The 25,145-nt window shown below is 32.5% G+C and overlaps 3 protein-coding genes across 6 annotated transcripts in view; 1 reads left to right on the forward strand and 2 right to left on the reverse strand.

Annotated features, from left to right (window-relative positions):
• LOC127729143 (trichohyalin-like) overlaps positions 1-25,145 on the reverse strand; it is a 119,825-nt gene that overhangs the window by 55,521 nt on the left and 39,159 nt on the right. The gene's annotated exons all lie outside the window — the stretch shown is intronic.
• Positions 12,206-25,145, forward strand: part of LOC127729310 (uncharacterized) — a 66,625-nt gene continuing 53,685 nt past the window's right edge. The window contains exons 1-3 of one of the 3 annotated variants that reach the window (XM_052237051.1): positions 12,206-13,702; positions 17,857-17,968; positions 19,047-20,440. In XM_052237051.1, coding sequence (XP_052093011.1) covers positions 13,456-13,702; positions 17,857-17,968; positions 19,047-19,296 — 609 coding nt within the window. In that variant the 5' untranslated portion in view covers positions 12,206-13,455 and the 3' untranslated portion in view covers positions 19,297-20,440. Of the gene's footprint in view, positions 13,703-17,856; positions 17,969-19,046; positions 20,441-25,145 lie in introns of those variants that run through there. The other 2 variants (XM_052237071.1, XM_052237060.1) reach the window with 2 other exon arrangements.
• Positions 21,917-25,145, reverse strand: part of LOC127729208 (schlafen-like protein 1) — a 30,587-nt gene continuing 27,358 nt past the window's right edge. The window contains exon 4 of the mRNA XM_052236918.1: positions 21,917-24,917. Coding sequence (XP_052092878.1) covers positions 24,666-24,917 — 252 coding nt within the window. The 3' untranslated portion in view covers positions 21,917-24,665. The remainder of the gene's footprint in view (positions 24,918-25,145) is intronic.

Below are 25,145 nucleotides of genomic sequence, written 5' to 3' on the forward strand. Positions count from 1 at the left end.
TTGTCATTACTCAATATGGTTTTGTCATTACTCGATGTGGTTTCACCATTATTTAATGTGGTTGTGTCATTAGTCAATGTGGTTTTAACATTACTTGATGTGAATGTGACTTAACGTTATGTAATTGTTTCATTACATGATGTGGTTTTGTTATTTTGTAATGATGATTTGCCTATTCTTTATATGATTTTAACATTACGTAATGATGTTTCAAAATTTGACAATTTTACACTACATAATGTGTTTTTTTTTCAATTTTTGATGTGGTCCTGTCATTCTTTGATGTGGTTATCCCATTACTTGATGAGGTAAAATCACCAATTCGGAAAAACCTGTTCTATTTTTAGATAGATTTCCATGTTGTATGTGCCTTGGATGAGTGTTGCCATCCATCGAATTAGAGTTCGGGTTACTGTTTGAGTTAAACTTTGAGTTAGTCTTCGATTTCGAATTCAAGTCATTATTAGAATTAAAGTTTTAGTTAGCATTGAGTTTCGAGTTGGACTTCGAGTTTGAGTCACATTTAAAGGTAGAGTTTTAGTTACAACATTAAATTTGAGTCACTTTTTGAGGTAGAGTTTGAGTAAGATTCGAATTTAAGTCTCATTTAGATTAATTAAGATTATGAGTTGAAATTCGAGCTATCTTATATGAGTTCGTAATTAAATTTTCTATCGCGGAACAAGGACTTTTGCTCGGGCTTCCGAAAAGAGGGCTCCGGGGTATGCGTACAAAAGATAAACAATGTAACAGTATACAAATGCAACATAGAAGTTGAAATAAAGCTAGATGTGGTGTGATTGACAATGGGACAACTATCCAACAGAGCAGTGGATGTAAGAAATCATATATAGGCAACCGTACAGCCTTCAACACACCGTATAGTCAGCTACAAAAGGCCACCATGCACCATGTGAAAAAATTCAAACGAAAAAACAAATGGTCTTATTTATAAATAAACAATTCACAAAAAAAAAATGACACACATTTATACAACGACAACAATTGAACTTCATGCTCCTGACTTGGGGCAGGTTCATAAAGAAAGTCACGTGGCGGAGTTTAACATGTATGTGGGCGCTAAATCCTAACCTTACATCGGACTGTTACAGTTGTGTAACAGCACAACACGAGAAAAAAATGTAAACTAGACAAAGTGATGCCCCAGCACTCAACTCATTTAACCGCTTATACCCCAAAAATGACAAAAAAAAGTTCAATTATCTCCCAAAAGAGCAAAAGATAATAAAAATAAAAACCCTGACCACATGCACACCTTCAATATATGTACAAACAGCCAACAGAGTGAAAACTTCCTAGCATTCAAACTGTAGGAGGAGTTATCTGGAAACGCTCTTCTTATGCAAGTAAATTTCCCAAAAAATTACAAAGTTCAACTATCTCCCAAAAGAGCAAATAGTAATAAACATTAAACTCTGACCACATGCACACCTTCAATATATGTACAAACAGACAGTAAAGAGAAAACTTCCTAGGATTCAAACTGTAGGAGGAGTTATGCGGAATAACTATATACCCATAATGGGACGAACAGACGGACGGACGGACGGACGGACGGACGGACGGACGGACGAACAGAGGTAAAACAATATGCCCCCCAACTTTCAGTTGCGGTGGCATACAAAACAGTTTCATTTGGCTGATTCAATAGATCGGTATGACTTGGTAATATAAATCCATCGGGGTGATCTCGGATGCTCCAGAAAGGCACCCGTCGTGTTATTCGAGAAAGTACAAACCCAGTGATTTGGTTTTATTTGGTAGTTTACATTCAAGGAAAAGATGACGGTGTTATGGTTACGACCATTGGAACATGTCCGTCGTCACATGTGAAACAGATATTCCAAAAATTTTTTTTTACAATTAGTGCGAGGTAGATCAGGGAATTCAATTGATTACAAATAAAAGATTGATATTCGTATAAGTTCAAATGATCATTTACGCTAAAAAAAATTCGGAAAATTCTTATTTTATAGTATTGATGCTTTGTCGCTTAGTCCAAGCCTACGCCCCCCCCCCCCCCCCCCCCCCCCCCCCCCTCCCCCGCTTCCCTGTAACTTTAGTGTGAGTTAATTTGAAGTGTTTCATTTGTTAACAATAAAGTTCAAGTCTTTTGATTTGTGTCGAGCCTGCGGCAGTGAGACACAACAAACCTATATTTCGTCGTCAAAACCCATACCCTATAGTAAGCTATAAAAGGTCCCGAAATGAAAAATGTAAAAAACTAGAAACCTAACGATCTATAGATAGATACATAGATACTTTATTCTCTAAAAAACTAAATACAAGTTTACAGAGAAACACAATATAAATACAGGTACAATAGTCGAGGTAAACAAATACAGTATGATATTCTAAAAGTACAAAATTATGATGGCATACATGTTTAGTAACATGTATAATGGAAGGTTAAACTCAATAGAAATAAAAAAAAAAATGGAGATGTAGACGCCGACGCCACTATCGACGACGAAATATAGGCTTGTTGTGTCTCACTACCGTTACATTGATGCCGCAGGCTCGACACAAATCAAAAGACTTGAACTTTATTGTTAACAAATGAAACACTTCAAATCAACTCACACTAAAGTTACAGGGAAGCGGGGGGAGGGGCTCGGACGACTAAGCGACAAAGCATCAATACTATAAAAAAAGAATTTTCCGAATTTATTTTAGCGTAAATGATCATTTGAACTTATACGAATATCAATCTTTTATTTGTATTCAATTGAATTCCCTGATCTACCTCGCACTAATTGAAAAATAAACTTTTTGGAATATCTGTTTCACATGTGACGACGGACATATTCCAGTGATCGTAACCATAATACCGTCATCTTTTCCTTGAATGTAAACTACCAAATAAAACCAAATCACTGGGTTTGTACTTTCTCGAATAACACGACGGGTGCCTTTCTGGAGCATCCGAGATCACCCCGATGGATTTATATTACCAAGTCATACCGATCTATTGAATCAGCCAAATGAAACTGTTTTGTATGCCACCGCAACTGAAAGTTGGGGGGCATATTGTTTTACCTCTGTTCGTCCGTCCGTCCGTCTGTTCGTCCCATTATGGGTATATAGTTATTCCGCATAACTCCTCCTACAGTTTGAATCCTAGGAAGTTTTCTCTTTACTGTCTGTTTGTACATATATTGAAGGTGTGCATGTGGTCAGGGTTTAATGTTTATTACTATTTGCTCTTTTAGGAGATAGTTGAACTTTGTAATTTTTTGGGAAATTTACTTGCATAAGAAGAGCGTTTCCAGATAACTCCTCCTACAGTTTGAATGCTAGGAAGTTTTCACTCTGTTGGCTGTTTGTACATATATTGAAGGTGTGCACGTGGTCAGGGTTTTTATTTTTATTATCTTTTGCTCTTTTGGGAGATAATTGAACTTTTTTTTGTCATTTTTGGGGTAAAAGCGGTTAAATGAGTTGAGTGCGGGGGCATCTTTTTGTCTAGTTTACATTTTTTTCTCGTGTTGTGCTGTTACACAACTGTAACAGTCCGATGTTAGGTTAGGATTTAGCGCTCACATACATGTTAAACTCCGCCACGTGCACTTTCTTTGTGTACCTGCCCCAAGTCAGGAGCATGAAGTTCAATTATTGTCGTTGTATAAATGTGTGTCATTTTTTTGGGTAAATTGTTTATTTATAAATAAGACCATTTGTTTTTTCGTTTGAATTTTTTCACATGGTGCATGGTGGCCTTTTTTAGCTGACTATACGGTGTGTTGAAGGCTGTACGGTTGCCTTTATATGATTTCTTACATCCACTGCATTTAAACTCTGTTGGATAGTTGTCCCATTGTCAATCACACCACATCTAGCTTTATTTCAACTTCTATGTTGCGTTTTGTATACTGTAACATTGTTTATCTTTTGTACGCGTACCCCGGAGCCCTCTTTTCGGAAGCCCGAGCAAAAGTCCTTGTTCCGCGATAGAAAATTTAATTACGAACTCATACAAGATAGCTCGAATTTCAATTCATAATCTTAATTAATCTAAATGAAACTTAAATTCGAATCTTACTCAAACTCTACCTCAAAAAGTGACTCAAATTTAATGTTGTAACTAAAACTCTACCTTTAAATGTGACTCAAACTCGAAGTCCAACTCGAAACTCAATGCTAACTAAAACTTTAATTCTAATAATGACTTGAATTCGAAATCGAAGACTAACTCTAAGTTTAACTCAAACAGTAACCCGAACTCTAATTCGATGGATGGCCACACTCATCCAAGGCACATACAACATGGAAATCTATCTAAAAATAGAACAGGTTTTTCCGAATTGGTCACGTGATTTTACCTCATCAAGTAATGGGATAACAACATCAAAGAATGACAGGCCCACATCAAATAATGAAACAAACACATCATGTAGTGTAAAATTGTCAAATTTTGAAACATCATTACATAATGTTAAAATCATATAAAGAATAGGCAAATCATCATTACAAAATAACAAAACCACATCATGTAATGAAACAACTACATAACGTTAAGTCACATTCACATCAAGTAATGTTAAAACCACATTGATTAATGACACAACCACATTAAATAATGGTGAAACCACATCGAGTAATGACAAAACCATATTGAGTAATGATAAAACTATATCAAGTCAATACGAAACCATATCGTGTAATATCGAAATATCATTAAGTAATGACTATTCCATATCATCAAGTAATAATAAAACAACATAAAGTAATATCAGTGTTCCACATAAGACAGCTGTGGCGTTCCATACTAATTGACTGTCAAGATCATTTGGTAACTCTGCAATATCGTTTCTGAACACCTGGAAAACATATTCAATAACATAATTTTTAACAAATATGTGGCTCCTTCCAAGTTTTCACATAGTTCATCAATATACCATAGTAATACATAATAGACCAATAAAATTTAAAAATACAATATGCAATAAAAATGTCACCAATACATGAAAACTACCACCAAGTTAATACTAATTGTTAATTTAATGTCTCCCTAAACTCCATTCTAAGAGCCAACACCTTAAATGGTAAATCAATATACCAAAAACCGAGTTATTCCCTCTACCAGGTAAAAAGTTAGCTTTGTTAGTAGGTAGGTAATGTAAACCAATCACCTGGTCAATAAATCTATCTCCTTTGGGACATAAAAACGGCCAGTAATACGCCGATCTCCACAAAGGTAAAATAACAGTACCATATGCCTTGCACTGCTGCATGTATACATAAGGACTTTCAATAATAGGCAATATTGGGGGAACAATATACCACCCATTTATAACTTGCCAATTGACAGTGAACGCATCAATACCCATTGAATGTACATTCCAATACCTGGAGTAAAATACAGGTAATCGATGGTTATGATCACTAGCAAACCAATCAATTTCATGAGGACCCCAACAGGGAATCCAAATATTCAAAAATATGTACTGCATTACGGCAGTCATCAGTATTTATGATACGACTTATATAGTCTGCAATTTCATTCTGTGCCCTAGGTATCCATCCAACCTTAAAGAACACGTTGTGCTTCAAACAAGTCACAAAAATATCATATGCAATATCTTGCAAATAAGGCTTCATACTGCCCTTTAATATATGAACAATAATAGAAACAACGTTTTGGTTATCCGTAAACCATTTAATGCGTTTATCTCTAATAAAATCTATCAAAGAAAGCAATACACATTTAACAGCCGTAAGTTCTTTTCAAGTAGCACTGTGGAGTACATCGTTTTCATGCCACATGCCATGAGCAATACTCTAAGGATTTTCTACTGAACATCCACCATATCCAGTGCCACTAGCATCACTATAAACAATAGTGCGACACACAAAAAATGGATACAAAATGTTTAGAATTAACACATTTAAGATTTTCCAGCCAGAATATAATGCTCTTTACTGCGAACCGAAAGTCCAACATAAGATTTCGAAGAATAAGCTGACTTAACATCAATATTAAGGTATTCAGTCATAATATAAGCCACATTCCTATGACATACGACATGGATATAATCTGACCAACGGAAGCTACAGTTCTCACATAAACTTAACCTAAATATTCTGAAGATAGTTTAACTTGTATTATGGTATCAAACAGTTTTGTCAGTCTCTTAACTGGTATGCTTAGGATAGCTTTGTCTGTACATGTATCAATGAACTAATATTAAATATTTCAATGTTTTACTGGGAGACCACATCGACAAAACCACTTTGAACAATAAGGTCTTGTTTAACTTATGTGGCAATATCTGTACACGTGCTAATATCAGAATGGGTGCCAAATCCATCACCTATACATGAGAATTTGTTTACCTTCACCTCTAAATTTCTAAATTAATGGTCAGGTAACTTTAGTAAATATATATTTCAGGCAGAACTTTATCCAAAAGGGAGAACAAGAATAAAATATTTTGTACTTTCATCATATGTCCAGTAAAAAAAAAAACCCAAGATAATCAGAATGCGACTCGTATATGTCTATATATGATAAGCTGAATGTCAAACTTAAAACAATAACAATCTGTTTAATAGATTGCATAGTTACAATGATATCTTCAAATTTCACAAAGGTGTCTTCCATAGATGTAAATCGACATGACGTATATCTAAAATTAAACTTTTTATTACCATTGTTTTGAACAGAGATAGCAAGTGAATTTACAACCAATGGTTTATCATCAGTAGATTCAATAATAAGTCCTCTAATCAAAAGATCTTGAGACTTCAATAGCTTCTAAAAACAAAATATCTGTGTGTAATAGCAGAACGATTGTTTTGTAAACAAACGGAACGCCGTGTAGTATAAAAATGTATTTTATATACGAGACTTCAATAGCTTCTAAAAACAAAATCACTGTGTGTAATAGCAGAATGATTGTTTTGTAAACAAACGGAAAGCCGTGTAGTATAAAAATGTATTTTATATGTGTGTAAAGTAAAATGGTATCAGTAATGAAATCATAACAACCAATGTTATACCAAAAATCAATGTCTCTTTAATCTACCTCTGACGATAATTTTAGACTGACCTTGTTCATATTCAGAATAGTCGTGTGAAGGAAAGTGTGCACTCGATTGGCTATTAATAGAAATATTTAAATACTCATCTTATATGAAATTATTCCGTATTTTTGGCCTATCGACTGCTTTCGGGTTGAATGGGCATCTATTCCTCAAATGTTGGTTAGATCCATAACCATAGCAGGCTCCTTGTTGAAATTTAGGCTGACTTCCGCTCGTGCTGGGCATGTTGGAATATAACGGGAAACCGGCATACCAACCGGGATGAGGTTCTCGAAAGGGCTGCTGTTGGAATTTTATTTGTTGTTTAACAGCTCTGAAAATGTCCTGTTGTGAAACATCAGGAGATTCCTCAAGTGATGTTGGAGAATCTGTGTTCATTGTCAAATTCAAGATAGGCAGAGTACCAAGAAAATTCGACTGCTCAGATTGACGGTGTCGTGCTGAATGATTACAAAGGCAATAATATACCGCGAAAATAATTTTGAAGCGGGAAAACCTAACGCCCTCTATGCTACATAATTTATGATGAAAACACCCAGGAGAAATTAATTTCATTCTAATGCACTGCCCGTTTAAACGAATGAAATTACAATTATATGAATTCACAAAAGAGTACTAGATATCAACAATTTAGTGGTGTATCTAGTTGATAGTTGTCTCATCGGCAGTCATACAACATCTACTTATTTTTGTTATCATTATGGAAAGAGATGTTAACAAACAAAAAAATACATCACAAAAAGAGTGGCTTCAACAAGATGTAATATCAATAAGGAACCGCAATCAAAAGAAAGTATTGAATCACTACGGAAATAAATTAGTCCAGAAACAGTTTTGAAAAATTGCTTGAACATTACTGAAAAAAACAGTACTCAAATATTTCTGAAAAAAATCGGTACTAAACCAGTACTGAAACTGTACTAGAAATATTAGCACTGAAACATTACCGAAAAAGTACTAAAAATATCAACACTGAAACATTACTAGAAATATCAGCACTGAAACATTACCGACGAAAAAGTAATAAAAATATCAACATTGAAACATTACTAGAAATATCAGCACTGAAACATTACCAAAAAGATCAGCACTGAAATATAATTGAACAAATCAGCACTGAAACATTAATAAAAAATCAGCACTGAAACATTACTTAAAAATCAGCACTGAAGCATAACTGAACAAATTAGTACTGAAACATAACTGAACAAATCAGTACTGAAACATAACTGAACAACTCAGTACAAAAACAGTACAGTAAAAATTAGTATAAGTAAATGTATGAATATATATAAGAATGAGCAGCACTGTGTAGACTGAAAATATAACATTACAATTTCATCATGTAGCTATTCAGGAATGATTTATCAGATGGTACAAAAGAACAGAAAAGTGTGATTAAATTCTTGGTAGTGTAAAATCGATAGAGAGAAACTTTTAACAGCCAAAATGATCATCAAGACAATTTCTTCAAATAACTTGGCCGAGATCGACCAAAAAACTTCTTCTTGGAGTAATTGTAATGATTTTTACAATTTTTGCGTTTGTTAGCAGAGTGAGCAGCAAGACAAGATCTACAAGTAACTATTAGAGCTGAAATGGTTGGTCGATTCTTTATAGCAGTAATTGTCCTTAAATGACAATTTTTAACATTTTTGTTGCGTTTTTTCCTTTATTTGAAAACTATAATAGATAAGATCCACAAATAAGTCGACATGGCCAAGATCAGACTCCCTATAGGAGTTATGGTCCTTCAATGACGATACCATTGGTATGTTTGTTTGCATATTATCTTGAAAACTACAATATATAGCTAAAAATCTAAATAGCAAAAATGATCAGCAAAATATGATCAACAAATAAGTTAGTATGGCCCAAATGGTCAGTCAACTCCTTATAAGAGTTATGGCCCTTCAATTGAAATTTTACCATGTTTTTCATATAATCTTGAAGATTATAATAGAAAGATAGAAACTTTAAAAAGCAAAAATGATTAAGAGTACAAGATTTCAAAAACATCTACACAACTGAAATTGTCCGTTTACGCTCAAAGATCTTTAAAAAATAATTGTTACCAAAATGTGGCTATTGTTGAAGATGTACATGAGCGACACAGGCTCTTTAGAACCTCTAGTTCAAATAAATAAATGTCTGTGCAAAGATCAAGTGTTTTATTTTTATCAGTGTAAATATGGATTCCGGTGAAGGTTGAATAGTGATAAATGAGTATAGACATATTTTAGTACAACCAACGATAGATATAGTTTATATAGACCATTAAAAATTTGTTTAATAATGTAAATGTTATTTCCCTTATTATACACTTAAAACATTTGAAAAATAAGTAACATCTCCGTGTCTTACTTATGTAAACGGTATCCTGGTAAGGTGTATTATGTCAATTACACATAAAAGATGCACAGTAAAATTACTAAATGAAAGGCCATTCTTAAGAAAGAAAGAAAACAGTCATATATCAGAATATTGGACAGAAGGGTTTTTAGTATATTAATTTGGACAGCAAGGTTTAGTGTATTAATTCGAGCATCAGGATCATTTCGAATTTTCACACTGTTATACTTTCTTAGTACAACACAATTATTGTAACAAATGCAACTTTTAAAGTTTTAGTCGGTTTCATAATCGATAATTTCATTGTTGGCAAACAAAATTGTTGAACCAATATAACGTGTTTTTTTTCGAACTTTGAAATCAGAAAGATATATGTTATTTTTGATGTAGAACAACACTCTCAAGGACCTTTGTCTCATAGGTAATGTGCATATATTTAACATAATGTTCAGAATCATTGTTTCGTATCTTATTTGTTGCTCATCAAAAATAAAGGAAGAAAAAGGCAATAAGAAAAAGCGATCATAAGGGTAGATGTCTTTATAAGTTGTGGTCGGCTTTGAAATAGTTTTCAGTAACTGCGAGTACTCTTAGTTCGGTACTTTGGGTTTTTTGTTTTTGTATTAGTTGTTTTTGTGTATGTTGTGCCTATCTGATGAGTGAAACCAATTCCAACTAATTTTTACAGTTTTTTTCTATGTTGAGCTGTTACACCACTGTCTCATGTTAAGGAAGGGTTGAGCGTTCACAAACAGGTTAAACCAGCCACATTCGGGTCTGTAATTCAGTGGTTGGTTGCTGTCTGTCATATTTGTTTTTCGTGTATTGTTCTGTCATAAATCAGGCCGTAGGTTTTTTATTTGAATCGTTTCATATTTTGTAATGCCAGGGCCTTTTATATCTGACTGTATGGTGACCAATATTTTCTTAAATTCACGTCATTTAAACTCAGATGGATAGTTGTCTCATTGGCAATCATACCAAATCTACTGATTTAATATCAATTTAGAACTTTGCTAGATATTTGTCGTTATCGCCCTTATTTTAAACTATGTTCAAGCCTTAATAAACGTAACCAAAAATCGTATATAACCTGTAAAGGTTTTTTACTGTTACACCTCTGTCCAATGTTAGTGTAAGATTAAGCGCTCATAAAAATGTTTAACCCTACCGGATTATAAATGTGTCTGACCCAAGTCAGGCTGTTGTTCAATGGTGTTGATTCGCATTTTCTTTTTTAATGAATTTCATTGACATCATTAAATATACTTTCAACAGTAAAATATAAAATAGCTTTTTATACAGTGATAAAAAAAAAAAAAACTGTGGTCACACAAAAGTTTTTTAATCGCACGTTTTAGATATACATCTTCGTTTGCGGATCAATAACTGTGCTATACTCTAATGTATTTTAATAAAGGTAACCAAAAATCGTATTCAACCTGTATGAAATAGTGAATGGTTACAGGAAAAATGCATACTCTAATCCTGAATTATCTTGTCCTCTTGATTTTCGGATTATCAAGTTTTCCTTTGTTCCAATCTGTTTTCTGGATTAACCTTCATCGGGAACTCTCAAAGCCGAATATTTGAAAGCCAAAGATGTATAAGAACAAAACAGTTGGAGAGCAAATGAACAAAAAGGAACTAAAGGACCTGAAACTGATAACCAAATCCTTCTATGGTTAACTTTGCCTGAGGGAATTGAAACCTTAATTTCTTAATAATATCTAAATTTATAAACGGACATTCTAAACAAGGTATATTATTAATCATGCCAGTACCGACTACTGAGCTTAAGATACCCTCGGGGACTGATAGTTTACCAGCAGTGGTATCGACCCAGTGCTACAAAAAAATGAAAACAATACTTTATCATGTGTTCCTTTTAACAATCTGTTTTGATCTCACAGTTTTGTTTACCGATATCAAAGCTATGTTTAAAAAATTAAACACTTTATCAATGTTATGCGTCCAAAGTGCTTTTCTTGATTTACCTACATCAGAAACGCTCAAAACCTCATATTTAAGGTCTTTCTAAAAATTACATTCCTGACTTGGATATCGTCTATACGTGTTTGTTTTAATGTTGATGGTTTTCGAAATTAAATTGAGCAAAATGTTATAAAATTTGATTTATGGTTTAAAATTCATATGTATCATGAAGTTACTGCCTCTTTTGGCATATATTCATTGGTATCTCATCAGTCGATTTGAAAAGCTCACCAGAGCTTGTGTTTATGTAGTTTATTGAATATCGACTTTAAATAAAACTTTGAACATCAATTAATTACAAAACCTTACTTATCTAAAATGTTTAAAATTTGCCATATATTCAGAAAATCTGTTATCTTCTTCGTTCATCATTTCGCATATTTATTTTTTAAATGAATTTCCTTGACATCTTTTAATACAAGTTCACAGCCAAAATCAAATAAATTTTTACTCAGTAATAAAAAAAATAAAAATTGTGATTACACAAAAGTACTTCAATCGTAATTTTTATATATACATCTTCGTTTGTGGCTCAATGAAATCCCTCGAACTGTGTTATAATATACTTTTAATATGTTTAGTTAAGGAAATTACTTTAAAGATTTCGTGGTTATCATGTACCTTATATTTTTCTCTAGACATTTATTACAATAATTGGAATTTTATATGTTACAATTTCTGAAAAACAAAGGAACTATTAATAGTGATAACTTTTCAAAATTTATATTTGAATAATATCTTTTTATTTTTACTTTCACATTCAAAAAGGTACAATTGTCGGACTTATTTATCTGATGATAGTGAAAATAAGAATGCCTAGTAAGAAATGTGTGCTTTCATAAACAAAATCATGAAAAGTTCTCATAATTTCATTGTGATTTTTTCCCTCAAAGCATTTGGACAAGTTGTGATATAGGCTGCATTAGTACCTTTTTTTCAAAATCTAAATAAAATGTGCACTACATTTTAGCAATACAAATTAGAATGTCCTTTCAGCGTCCGCCCTTTGTGATTCTTGCATTTTGTTAACTGTTTGCATTCTTGTCTATGTGCATCAGCCAAGAGAAGGAACATGTAAATTGTTTAACATTTGTGTCTATATATGATTATTAGTAAGTGCTTAGTTATTCATGTTAATGTTTATATAGCTTCTTCGAAATACTAAAGATTTTCTACCTCAGGAAAAGATTACCTTAGTTGTATTTTGCAGAACCTTTCAAAATTTTTGGTCCTCAATGCTCTTCAACTTCGTACTTTATTTGTTTTGATTTTTTTTTTTTTTTTTTAACTTTTTTTATTCGAGTGTCACTGATGAGACTTGTAGACGAAACGTGCGTACGGCGAAAACAATTTTAAGCAGGTATCTATGATGAGTATATCTTGTTATTGACTTCCAACTAGCTTTAAGTAACTGAGAGTACTCTAAGATCGGTACTTTGAGTCTTTTGTCTTTATGTTCGTTGTTTTTTGTGCTTCGTGCAAATCTGATGAGTCATTTTCATCTAAATTTAACAGTTTGTTCTTAGGTTTTTACTATTACACCTCTGTGCAATGTTAGCGGAAGATTAAGCGCTCATAAAAATGTTTAACCCTACCGGATTATAAATGTGTCTGACCCAAGTCAGGGTGTTGTTCAAGGGTGTTGATTCGCATTTTTTTTTTAATCAATTTCATTGACATCATTGAATATACTTTCAACAGTTCAAATAAAATAGCTTTTTATTCAGTGTTAAAATAATAAAGAACTATGATCACACAAAAGTTTTTCAACTGTACGTTTTAGATATACATCTTCGTTTGTGGATCAATAAAATCCATCGAACTGTGCTATACTCTAATGTAATATGTATTAAGTTTAATACCTTTAAAGGTTAAGTGTGTTACATGTACTTCATGAACATTCTTATCTAGACCTATATTACAATCAAAATGGAAAACCGTATGTTACAATTTTTGAAAACACAGAATCTATTAATAGTTATTACTTTTCAAATTGGATTTTTTAATTAACGTCAATATTTTTTACTTTCACATTAAAAAATGTCCAAGTGTCGGATTTATTTATCTGGTGCTCATAGTACAGGAAAAACAACCATACTCAACGATTTAAAGCCTCACTTGAACCTGCAATTCGAAGAAGAAATCGCAAGACGTGTGATTAGGAAATTCAGCTGGAAACGTGATGATTTTCTACCTAAAACACAACCTGAAAATTTCCTTAAATTGAACGAGGAAATTCTCAGACGACAAATACAGACTGATGAGGAAAACGGCAGAATTTCTAAAGGTAGTTTAATATCTTATTATTTATATACTGTCAACTGATTGATTTTCATGTTGAAATTGAAAATGAAACTCAAAAATTTCAACAGATCCGCGTGTGTTGTGTTTGGGATTCATTTATATTCCATAATATCTTGTTGCCAAAAACAAATCATAATTCCTTCTAGAAAAAAAAAAACAAATAAAATAAACTTACAACCGAATTTTACCTTTTTCACAAGTTTCACAAAGAGTTTCTCTTATTATATCGTCCTGAATATGCATAATATATTCATTCTTGTTCCCCAACATTTGTTGGAGATTTGACTGATGAAGCCAAACATTTATTATGCTCAGCCTTGACTCCCTCTACCAAAGCTTCATACCAAAAAACATGGCAAAAGTTGATTGAATTTCTTGGTCACCAACAGATCTCTCTGCCACTTCAGCTAGCTCATGTTGCTAACTTTATTGGACATTTGTAGTGTAATACCACCAAATCATAGTACGTCACATCCGGTTCCATAGGAAAAAGGGTCGAAAAAAAATTACCCCTTGAATTTGACAGTTATAGGAAATTAATCCTACATTTCATTGCAGGAAAAAATTTCTGAGTCATAAACTTATATCTTGGGTGTTTCAAAGCATCATTATTTTTTTATTTGGTGTTTCTATAGAATATTTTGGAAACTTGAGGTTACATGGTTACTAAAGCTTGTACACAGGAAGAAAAGGGGTTAAAATTTGATTCGTTAACTTCCAGTGATGGTTATTTTCTTATATGCAATGAAATGTTATGTGACATTTTGTCTATAGTACTGGGCAGGACAAAACTTAACCCATGCCAAGTATTTCTTTAATTGAAACAAAGATAAATTCTGTACAATTTTTTGAAAAGTGCAAATTTAACAAAGACTAATAGGGAAAAATCAATGGTGGTATTACACCTTTTATTCAGTAAAGGTTTAAAACCTTCTACAATAGCATCACATATATAAATATTCAGGACCCTACAGCTTTATTCATTATTCGCAAAGCTTTGAAAGGTCCCCATCTGCAGATGCAAGACTACCAATCACAAAAGCAGTCCTTGACAAGATGATCATAAACTTGCTGTTAGTAGTCAGACACCATGTTCATCAGCTTCTATCTTTTTGATAGCCTTTGATGGATTTTTAGGCTTGGAGAGCTTGCTGTAAGATCAAAACAGTCTACAGGGAGAGTACTTCAACGTCAAGATATTTTGTTTACTTTTGGGAAAAGGGCATATTAAAGGGTGTTGAATTAACACTTAGATTTTTTAAAAATAAGAAAACTAACAAACCAGTAACAATTTGCTTATCATCATTTCCAAGCTCCCCTAGAATTTGTCCTGTTAAAACACTATATGCTTTTGTGAACACTTTTAAGCATAATAGGGGACCACTATTTCAACATACCAATGGACAATATGTATCTGCACACTTTGTGACAGAACAGATGAAAAAGTTAATTACTTTTATAGGTATGAATCCTATATGAATAAAGCATATAGCTTTCGTATAGGTGCAGCAACTAATGCTGCCAGCCTAGGCTATTCTGAGCAATTAATTCAAAAGTTGGGTCGCTGGAATTCAAATGCATTGCAGAGATATATAAGAATTGAATCTATTCGCATGTAATATGTTGATGTTCACTTGACAAACACAAAGTCATAAGGTGATGTCAGGATATGCCTGGTCACCATTCTGATTATTTTTTATAATCAGTCATTGTTTGATTAAACCATTAAAGGTATGAACATTATTAGAACATGAGGAACTGGTATTGACTTTAAGGTCAGGATTTGCCTGCTCAAAATACTACATGACTTTGTATATATGTTATACATTTTTATACATCCATTATCAATTGCCAGAACAAGAAATAATGTATTAAAAGACCTGTGAGTTATCAATAGTTTTATGATGTTCATATATTGATATATTATATTTCATTCATACATGTATGTATTTCTAATCAGACATACTACTGATGTTTTTTTTTGTTTTGTTAACATTTTCTAGTTTATGGCTATGAAATATACAAGCTGAACATTTATATTGAAACTTATTGACTGTTGTGCTGACGGCTCAAAAGTGATACTATTAATGTCCAATTCCTCATGTGAACATACATTCAAGGCTTATTAAGCCTAATTACAGATATTAAATATGTCTGCTTAGTGATTCTGTTATACAGACTGTTGAGGCCAGGATTTGCATGCTCATAAAGATAGGCAATGGTTAAAGTCATGATTATTTGATGTAACACTTTATCTATTGTTTAACAAATAATTACTTTTTATAGATATATATATATATATATATATATATATGTAGTACTTTTTATAGTATGTTTCAATAGATATAGGAAGATGTGGTATGAGTGCCAATGAGACAACTCTCCATCCAAGTACCAATTTTTAAAAGTAAACCCTTATAGGTCAAGCTATGGCCTTCAACACGGAGCCTTGGCTCACACCGAACAACAAGCTATAAAGGGCCCCAAAAATTACTAGTGTAAAACCATTCAAACGGGAAAACCAACGGTCTAATATATTTAAAAACGAGAAACGAGAAACACGTATGAACTACATAAACAGACGACAACTACTGTACAGATTCCTGACTTAGGACAGGTGCAAACATTTGCAGCGGGATTAAACGTTTTAATGGTACCAAACATTCTCCCTTTTCTGAAACAATAGTATAACATCACAACATAGAAAGACACACTATAAAATATCAATTGGAAGGCTTAACTCAATCAAGTACTTTTATAGTTATATGTGTCAATTAGTTTTGACTGATTTTTTAAGTTAAAATAATAGTTCATAACTCAAGACACACCTTGGATGGCGTGGGCTCATTCAGCTTTAAGTAAAACCTGTATTTCGCTTTGGCCTTTTTTAAACGCCATCTTTTTTGTAGGCTGGCTTTTTATCAGGGGATGTAAATCAGGGGCATTTAAATGTTACCCTTTGTAAGATTGTCTCCCCTGTTGTTGTACATAATTTTGATCGTCGTTTTAATAAATGACATTTTGATTGGAATCTTTCTCCTTGTCACTAATTCGCCTCCAAAAACAGAGCAAGGTGTGTCCTGACATAAGTGTTCATGCACTCAGATATTTAGTCATATAGGGTGGATTTCTGTATTTGGTATCCTCAGTTTATAACACTGATCACATTAGACATAAATCTAATTTATTTTATAAATACATTTATGTCTATGCTGACAACTTTTATTTGAATTAAACAGTCAATTTGAACTAAGTGTATATTGCATAATTATTTAATCTGTATATTTAACCAACCAATCAGATATAACTGATATGTTATGACGTAAAGATTTATCTGCGACAAGAAAGATCGTAAAATTTTCTCTGGACAATTTTTCTATCCCAACACCTACCCCAATACCTTGCCACCTTGTACATGTAAATATGATGTGGGTTTTGTAATTTTAATTTTTATGATATTGTGCCATTATGTTGTTAGTGGCCTTTTTGATACGCCACCTTTTGTTAGTGGCCTTTTTTTGATACGCCACCTTTTGTTAGTGGCCTTTTTTATACGCCATCTTTTTTGAAGCCTGGCTTTTAATCAGGGGAGTTAAAACAGGGGCATTTAGATGTTACCCTTTGTAAGATTATCTCTATTGTACATAATTTTGATCGTGGTTTTTAATAAATGACATTTTGATTGGAATCTTTCTCTTGTTACTAATTCGCCTCCAAAAAACAGAGCAAGGTGTGTCCTGACAAAAGTGTTCATGTACTCAGATATTTAGTCATATAGGGTGGTTTTCTGTAGTTGGTATCCTCAGCTTTGATATACATTTATAACACTGATCACATTAGACATAAATATATTTGTCAAATTCCCCATATTAAGATAGTCGGTAAGATAAATTCGTTGCAGAGTGTGTTAGTGAACTAATACGATATATATATGGGGTCAGTAAATTCTATATGGGGCTCGAGCTTCACAAAAACTTTATTAAACATAAAATTTTGCTTGTTCAAAGTGAAATTAAAATGATTTCAGATGTTCAGTTGAAAAATCAAACGGTTTAATAGCAATATTCCCAAGATACAGCATTTGAATAACTGAATTACAAACCAACGTATAAATCCAAATATACTATCTCTTTTCAGACTTTATTTCTGATCGTTGTATAGACCCTTTGATTTACGTGCAAAAATACATTGGAGATGTTGCATTGAGAAAACTTCGTGAACTACCTGGAGTATTGGAATGGACAGACAGGTATGTGTATTTCTTAATACTTGATCAGTTACGGTATCCACTTCTTTAGTTGTGGAAAGGTAACTAACATAATACGTTAATGCCCATACAGAAATAATATCCAGAAAACGAGACGAGAACATTATAAACTACCTTCAGAAGTATGAACTTAATAAGCAGAGAGCAAGTATTGGTAACATGTTTCATAACTGGTTTATGTAAGTCAAACGCTCTATGCATTCAAGAAGGGTTTGACTGTGGTAGACTTTGGTAACTACTTCAGGTTTTCTTTTATTCTTCTGGATATTTGTGTTCTTAGTTCTTTTTGTCTGTATTAGGATTCGTGTTCAATCAAAGATGATGATGAGTAATTTACATTACCACTTTATATGCACTAAAATAACAATAATCTACTTTAAAAGGAAAGTTACGACTTTCGGTGTTTTGGGACATTCCTTGTTTTAAAACCCAAATATCCAGTCTATTTTTTGTATCATAACTATATATTTAAGATTGGTTGGTTGATGTTTGTCTGCTTACCTGTTAGCGATGAAACACGTTTTACTAGGACAATCATTTGCTTATATTTTGTAACATATCTGTAGTCTTTGCAACAAAATTTTCTGATATAACATGTCTAAACAATTTAATATTTGTGGCTAAATTTTAGAAGGAAGTAAAATGTATAAAATAGTACTTTGTGTATAGCATTCTTTCAGGCAATGCATTCATAAGTGTAGATACATGATGGTGATATTGAGAAACAAACATCTATTTCACTGTGAAAAGTTGTACCTTTTCCACCGTTGTGGTAGAGATTTGGCGTGGATTGTTTTACGTTTTGATGCTCTTGGATGCTTTTTTGCTTGACTTCTCAAGCTTCGGTATTAGGTGTTGTAAAAAATACAAGTGCAATTTATCAAACCGTATTAGAAAATGCATTTCGTACTAGAGCTGTGACATTTTAATTAATTAAATGCTGAGTCTTTTATAACTGAATTCTGATTGGACCCGAAATCACTTATTCAATAAACATAATATATGTCAATTGTTAGAAATAAACTTCCGTTAAAAATTTTTTTTTTTTTCATAATTCCAGGTTAAAAACAGCATTAATATTTGTAATCAAACCCCAAAAGGAATGTATTGTGGACGATGAAGTTCGACTTTCACCGAAACTGGAAGAACTTAATGCATTCCACAACAGTATACTTCGAGAATACAAACTCCTAGGAATTCCTGTCTTTGAAATTACAGATCTTGATAGACAAAAAAGAAAAGCGTTTATACTAGACAAAATACAACAAAGATTTCCTGGTGTTCTAATTTCATTCCAACATTCAGGTTAACGTAATAACATTGTCCAGGAAAAATCAAGCCTGCATAGCATGTCTTCTGTCTAACATACATGTATTATTATCTTGTGTATGTTATCTTTTAAATACATACTGCACATACATCTTCTTTTATGTGGTGACCCTTTTAAACAATACAAAAACCTATATGATTACCATACAAACCACACGTTTCTCAACGACCTTTACCAGATACACTGAAGACCAAAAACGTAGATGGCCAAAATTTTAAAACCCTAAACAGCACAGAAAGTGGTAAAGGCCAATGACAATAACTGAACAACAGAAAATAAAATATAAAATAAAAAAAGGAAATCATTCAATGAAAAGATTCAACTGAATGATGTTACTAATTTGAATATAATAAATAAACTCATCATAGATATATAGTTAATCTTATAATCATTTCACAATCTCGGAGAAAAAAAAAACTCATCAGAGATATCAGGCTAAAACTTTGTTTGCCAGACGTGCGTTTCGTCTACAAAAGACTTATCAGTGACGCTCCAATCAAAAAGGTTAAAAGGCAAAGAAGGTACGAAGTTGAAGTGCATAAAGGAACCAAAATTCCGAAAGGTTTTGCCAAATGCAGCTATGGTAATCTATTCCTGTAGTAGAAAATCCTTAGTATTTCGAAAAATTCAAATTTTTAACAGTTAATTTATAATTATGACCATATCAATAAGAGTTCATGTCAACACAGAAGTGCTGACACCTTCGAGAAGAAAACTTGAACCAGCAGTGGCATCGACCCAGTGGTGGTAAATAAAATTAGCATACCTACCAGGCTTAAATTTTGTATGGGATTTTTTTTTTTAATATATACCAGATTAGGGTTTTACAGTTCACTGATCAGGTTAAACATTTGATTTAAGGTAGCTTACAATAGTTCTTGATTTATCTTCATCAGAAACGCTCAAATCTGAACATTTGAAAGCCAGGAATATATAAATACTTGACTAGCTTTATGACCAAAAGGGACCAAAAAAGAATAGCCAAAACCATTTAAGTTCAAATTTGCCAGAGTACATTGGAATCTTAGTTTCTAATAATTTGTTTATTTATATATTATATTATTTTTTATTTATCATCCTGAAATTGTTGTAAACAGTATAGTTATTAAAGCCTTTAAAGACGTTGTTTATTTTATTGATAAATGAAGATTTAAGACTAATAGATATGAGCCGAGGCTTTACCCTAAAAGAATCTCACACACATTACATTTTTGTATAAGACATCTTGTAGCAAAATACCTTTTTGGGTAAAACTTTGGGTCATATCTAAATCTCAAAATCAGGCTATTGTGACAGTTTTTGTAGCTTTGGTCTGATCTCAAAAAGTTTGAAGCCCTGATGCAAACACGTAAAACAAAGTAAAACAAATACAAATACTGATTTCTGACAGACTTTTGTCCTATACATATCTGAAGGATGCTATTTGGTGGGTTTATAATACTTTTTGATTTTCGAATTCAAGGGGCCACAAAGGTGGACTTATCATATCTTCGCCTTTCAAAAATGTTTGTAATAAATCATGTCAGTGGCAAAGCACAGACTATCAGGGACTAAAAGTCAACTAACAGAAGTATCAATCCAGTGGTAGAAAATTAAATTATTCAGTCAAGTTGCCTTATTTTGAATGTACAAAATCATTTAAAGATATTAACTACCTCTAACATAAGGGGTGTGGCTTCTCTTGGGGAATCTCCCGCAACATATAGGGTTAACACTTGAATGTTTATACAGTACACTAATATATCTGTGTCAAGCATTTATCTCAATTGCCTGAATTATAAACACAGTTGTCAACCGTCTTGAGTTTTTGGTGGAAAAAGCAACCATTCTGGAACCATGTTTGATTTATGTGAAAAAAACTGTACAATAAGTAATAACACATTATTGTCTGATGGCGTAATTACAAAACGACCATTGTAAATATATTCACTAATAGCATCATCTGTTCATTGGCAAACAGAGACTGCAGAATAAGTTTTGTATCGACCTCTTCCTTCTTGTCACAACGTTGCTGCAGTCTCTTGATTTAAAAAAAAATCCAAATATGAATATATATTTCGTCTCGGTATTGCAAAGCGAATTCATTGTAAAGTTCGAGTGCAAAGTTATATAGAAATCTGCATGGTCAATTCCAGTTTATTTTCGGACAAACAGAAATTTTTTTTCTTCGATTTTTAGAATTATCTTCCTTAAGTTACCTAAGATATCTTATTAGTAGACATCCTTATTCTCTCTTAATCAAAAATGATTAGTATTTCACAAACAGAATATCATATAGAATTTCTTTTAGCCTTTGAAAAGCAACATCATACCCAGACTCATGTGAAGCATCCGGATCAGATTCCTTTTAGTTAATTGATCAGGTAATAAGCAATTCATGCTGAATAATACAGTTCCTTTTCCTTGAGATTTTATCGAAATCGTCATGAGAATTTTGGCAAGTAATGCATAATAGGCAATGGCATTTGATTCTTGTGGTTTTATGACAATGAGGGAGCAAATTTGACAGGATTCCCTAATACATTCCTAATTAATTCGGTTAAATTTAAATGTGGAATACAATTAATCTCTCCGAAAAAACTAAAAAATAAAACACTTCAAAGCTTCTAAAAATATCTATTGTACATAAGTCAAACATCAAAACATAAAAAATTAATGCAATTTTTTTTTTATTTTTATTGACAAAAACTAAAACATAATTGAATTCAAATCATTGTCAAATACATGAGTCACAGAAAATAGGAGAAGGGAACGCAACATGAATAACTGAGGTAGTAGAATTAACAGTTAAACTGATAGATGATGAGTATATTCAAAAAGCTTTAATAGTTATGTTGTGTCAAACTGTTTTAATTCTATGAAACTTTTAGAGGATTCATTGTTCTGCTATTTTTTTTCGAAAACTACTACGAATACAATACGAAAGAAATTTAATATACATTGTTTATACCTTGCCAGACGATAAGATTGAAAAAAAAAACGCCACATGAATTCGAAAAATATATAAAATATGTACTTTTGTATGATTTTAAGTTCGATGTTGAATAAAATCTGATTCATTGTGGTTTCATTTTTAGCCAAAAAATGCTGAAATCATTGTTTAGGGGTTAATCATAACTGTTTCCTTGTATCATAACGGGGGATGGGCAGAGTCGGAAAGTCACACTTAATGGGTACACATGTGGAGCAGAATCTGCTAACCCTTCCAGAACACCTGAGATCACCCTCGCTTTTTGGTGGGGTTCGTGTTGCTCAGTTTTTATTTTTCTATGTTGCGTTTTTTATACTGTTGTTTGTCTTTTGGTCAGTGCTCGTTTTTTGCCATTGCATTGTCAGTTTGTTTTCGACAAACTAGTTTGATCATCCCTTTGGTATTTTTCGCCTCTCTTTTATCGCGATTTTTTCCAAAGAAATTGCACTATGGGAAAACTCTACGACACGGAGAAAATGATAGTGTAATGTTTTCTCTTTACTTATAATGATTTTCAACCGTTAGGTAAGTTTGTTAATATAAAAGAGAGGTGAAAGATACCAAAGGGACATTCAAAATCCTTAGTCTAAAACAAATTGACTCTTAAAACATTTTAATATTGATTTGTCACTGAACTATATAATAACTGTCACCTGCTTTCTTGTTTAACCAATATTTTAGATTCGTATCACGTTCTTTTAAATTCCATACCCTTGTAGAAATGATTTATTTCTGTTATCGTTTAACAATACAGAAGTATAGAAAAAATCCTCTGAAACTATGCCTTCAAATAAAGAATCTGTTTCAAAATCGTTTGTTTAAAGATTAATTTCGCTTTTTGCAGTTGGGTCAAGATGCGCGATTCATTTCAGATAGGCGGTAATGGTAGCCTTTTCCTAAATTCCGCTGCCCTAATCGTAAACTTGGATATATATGATGGCTGGTGTGTTTCGAAGCTGATACATTTTCACATATATGATTAAATTTTCAAGGTACGAAGTGAGATTCATTTTTCCGTAATTTAACACACCCCGAAAAGCCTTTTGTGGTGCGGCTTCTCGAGGTAATAAATCCGGTTTTTTTACACAATAACTTCTATGAAAATTTTGTTCTTTGCATACATTTAATAACTCCATAGTTTTTACACCTTTATTCTATGGTCATCTGCTCTCAAAATCGACACACGTGGTAAAGCTCAGTCACATGTTTAAAATTGAAACATGTCCAAAATCACTGAGCAGAGATTTTTTGTTTACGCACTATTTTTGCGTTCCTCAATTTGAGGTACATTAGGGATATTTACCCAGTTAATACGTTATTGTTTATAGTCAATAATTGCTTATATCTACGTCATTTGAGCTCGGGTGTAAAGTTGTCTCACTTGGCAATCATACCACATCTCCTACTTTTTTATAGTAGATAATATTTGTTCCTTTTAGATCAATTTATCGCGTTGAAAGTAGACGCATGAAAAGATCTTTTATCTGTCCCGTGAAACTGCAAAATTAGTAAAAATCTTCAATCCTTTCAAAAATAAACAGGATGGTACAATCTGGAAACTTTTATACAGAAATGTCAAATGTGATGTCACTTTGACGCTAATATCTCAAAAACTAGAAATCAAATGTCCATTTTACACATTGTATTTTGCAAACTTAACTATGAGCCAAGGCCTTGCATAAAAAGATCGTTTACCAACATAAACATCTCTTTATAAGACGTATTGTAGCAAAATATCTTCTTGATTAATGCTTTGGCTCGCCATTACCTAAACATAATGTTAAATTCTCATGATCAGCTATTTTGACAGTTTTTACAATTTAAATTAAAAAGTTTGAAGCCCTTAAACAAATTTAAGACACAATTTCAAAAATATAAAAATTGATATCTGACAGACCGATGTCTTATAAACTTCTGAAGAATGTTATTTGATAGATTAATCATAAAATGATATCATACCTTTCCCTTTCCTTGACATTTAACCTGTTATCTAACTATTGGTTTTTTTATTTCGGATACCGCACTGGGGCACATTTTCCAGGACAAGAACTAAGAAGACATCGGTACCATCGGTTAGATCTGAAAAATGGGATAACCTTGAGAAGGAGCAGACCAATTTGGTCACATACTACCTCCTCCAAATATTACTTGGGTTCTTTTGCGTGCATTTTCAGTCTAAAAACATGTGTCTTATTTGTCATGTTCACAATCAGGTCGGATGTAAATATATATTAATGTGTTCAACATGGCCGAACAGAGGCCCTGCTACTACAAGTCATACTGTTAGACATAGTCATACTTCAATACTCAATCTACCCTTATGGTTGTATTTTTAAATGTCGACATATGAAGTTCCATCAAGAACATTGATTCGTCTATCACAAAATCACACATACTTTAGATTTTTGTATTAATGTCTTATTTTGTTTTACGAGTTCTGATTTTTCACGTTGCAATGAGTAAATCTGTTTTTCATTCTCTAACCTCAAACGTTTTTCTTCAATAATTTCGTTATCTTTGTCTCCTTTTTCAGCAATCAGTTGCTTGTAAATTCGTTCGTTTTCAGCTTTCTCACTTTCATATTTTTTCATTTTTTCTTGCAGATCATTATTTCTTTGTTTATTTCTAATCTACAAATCAATAAACAAGCATTATAAATAATGAAATGAAATGTGACCTATAATTTGTTTTGATTTTAAATATCGCAATCAGTTGCTAGTGCATTATCATATTCAGTAAAGTAATCTATGTAATGTACTCGGTTAAATTAAGGGTCAACTGCAAACAAAAATTCCTATTGATGTAACGATTTTTACCGTAAAGTACAAAACTATTATTGAATTTCATAGTTGCAAAGA

The sequence above is a fragment of the Mytilus californianus genome, unplaced genomic scaffold (assembly GCF_021869535.1).
Source record: "Mytilus californianus isolate M0D057914Y unplaced genomic scaffold, xbMytCali1.0.p SCAF_1, whole genome shotgun sequence".
Classification (NCBI taxonomy): domain Eukaryota; kingdom Metazoa; phylum Mollusca; class Bivalvia; order Mytilida; family Mytilidae; genus Mytilus; species Mytilus californianus.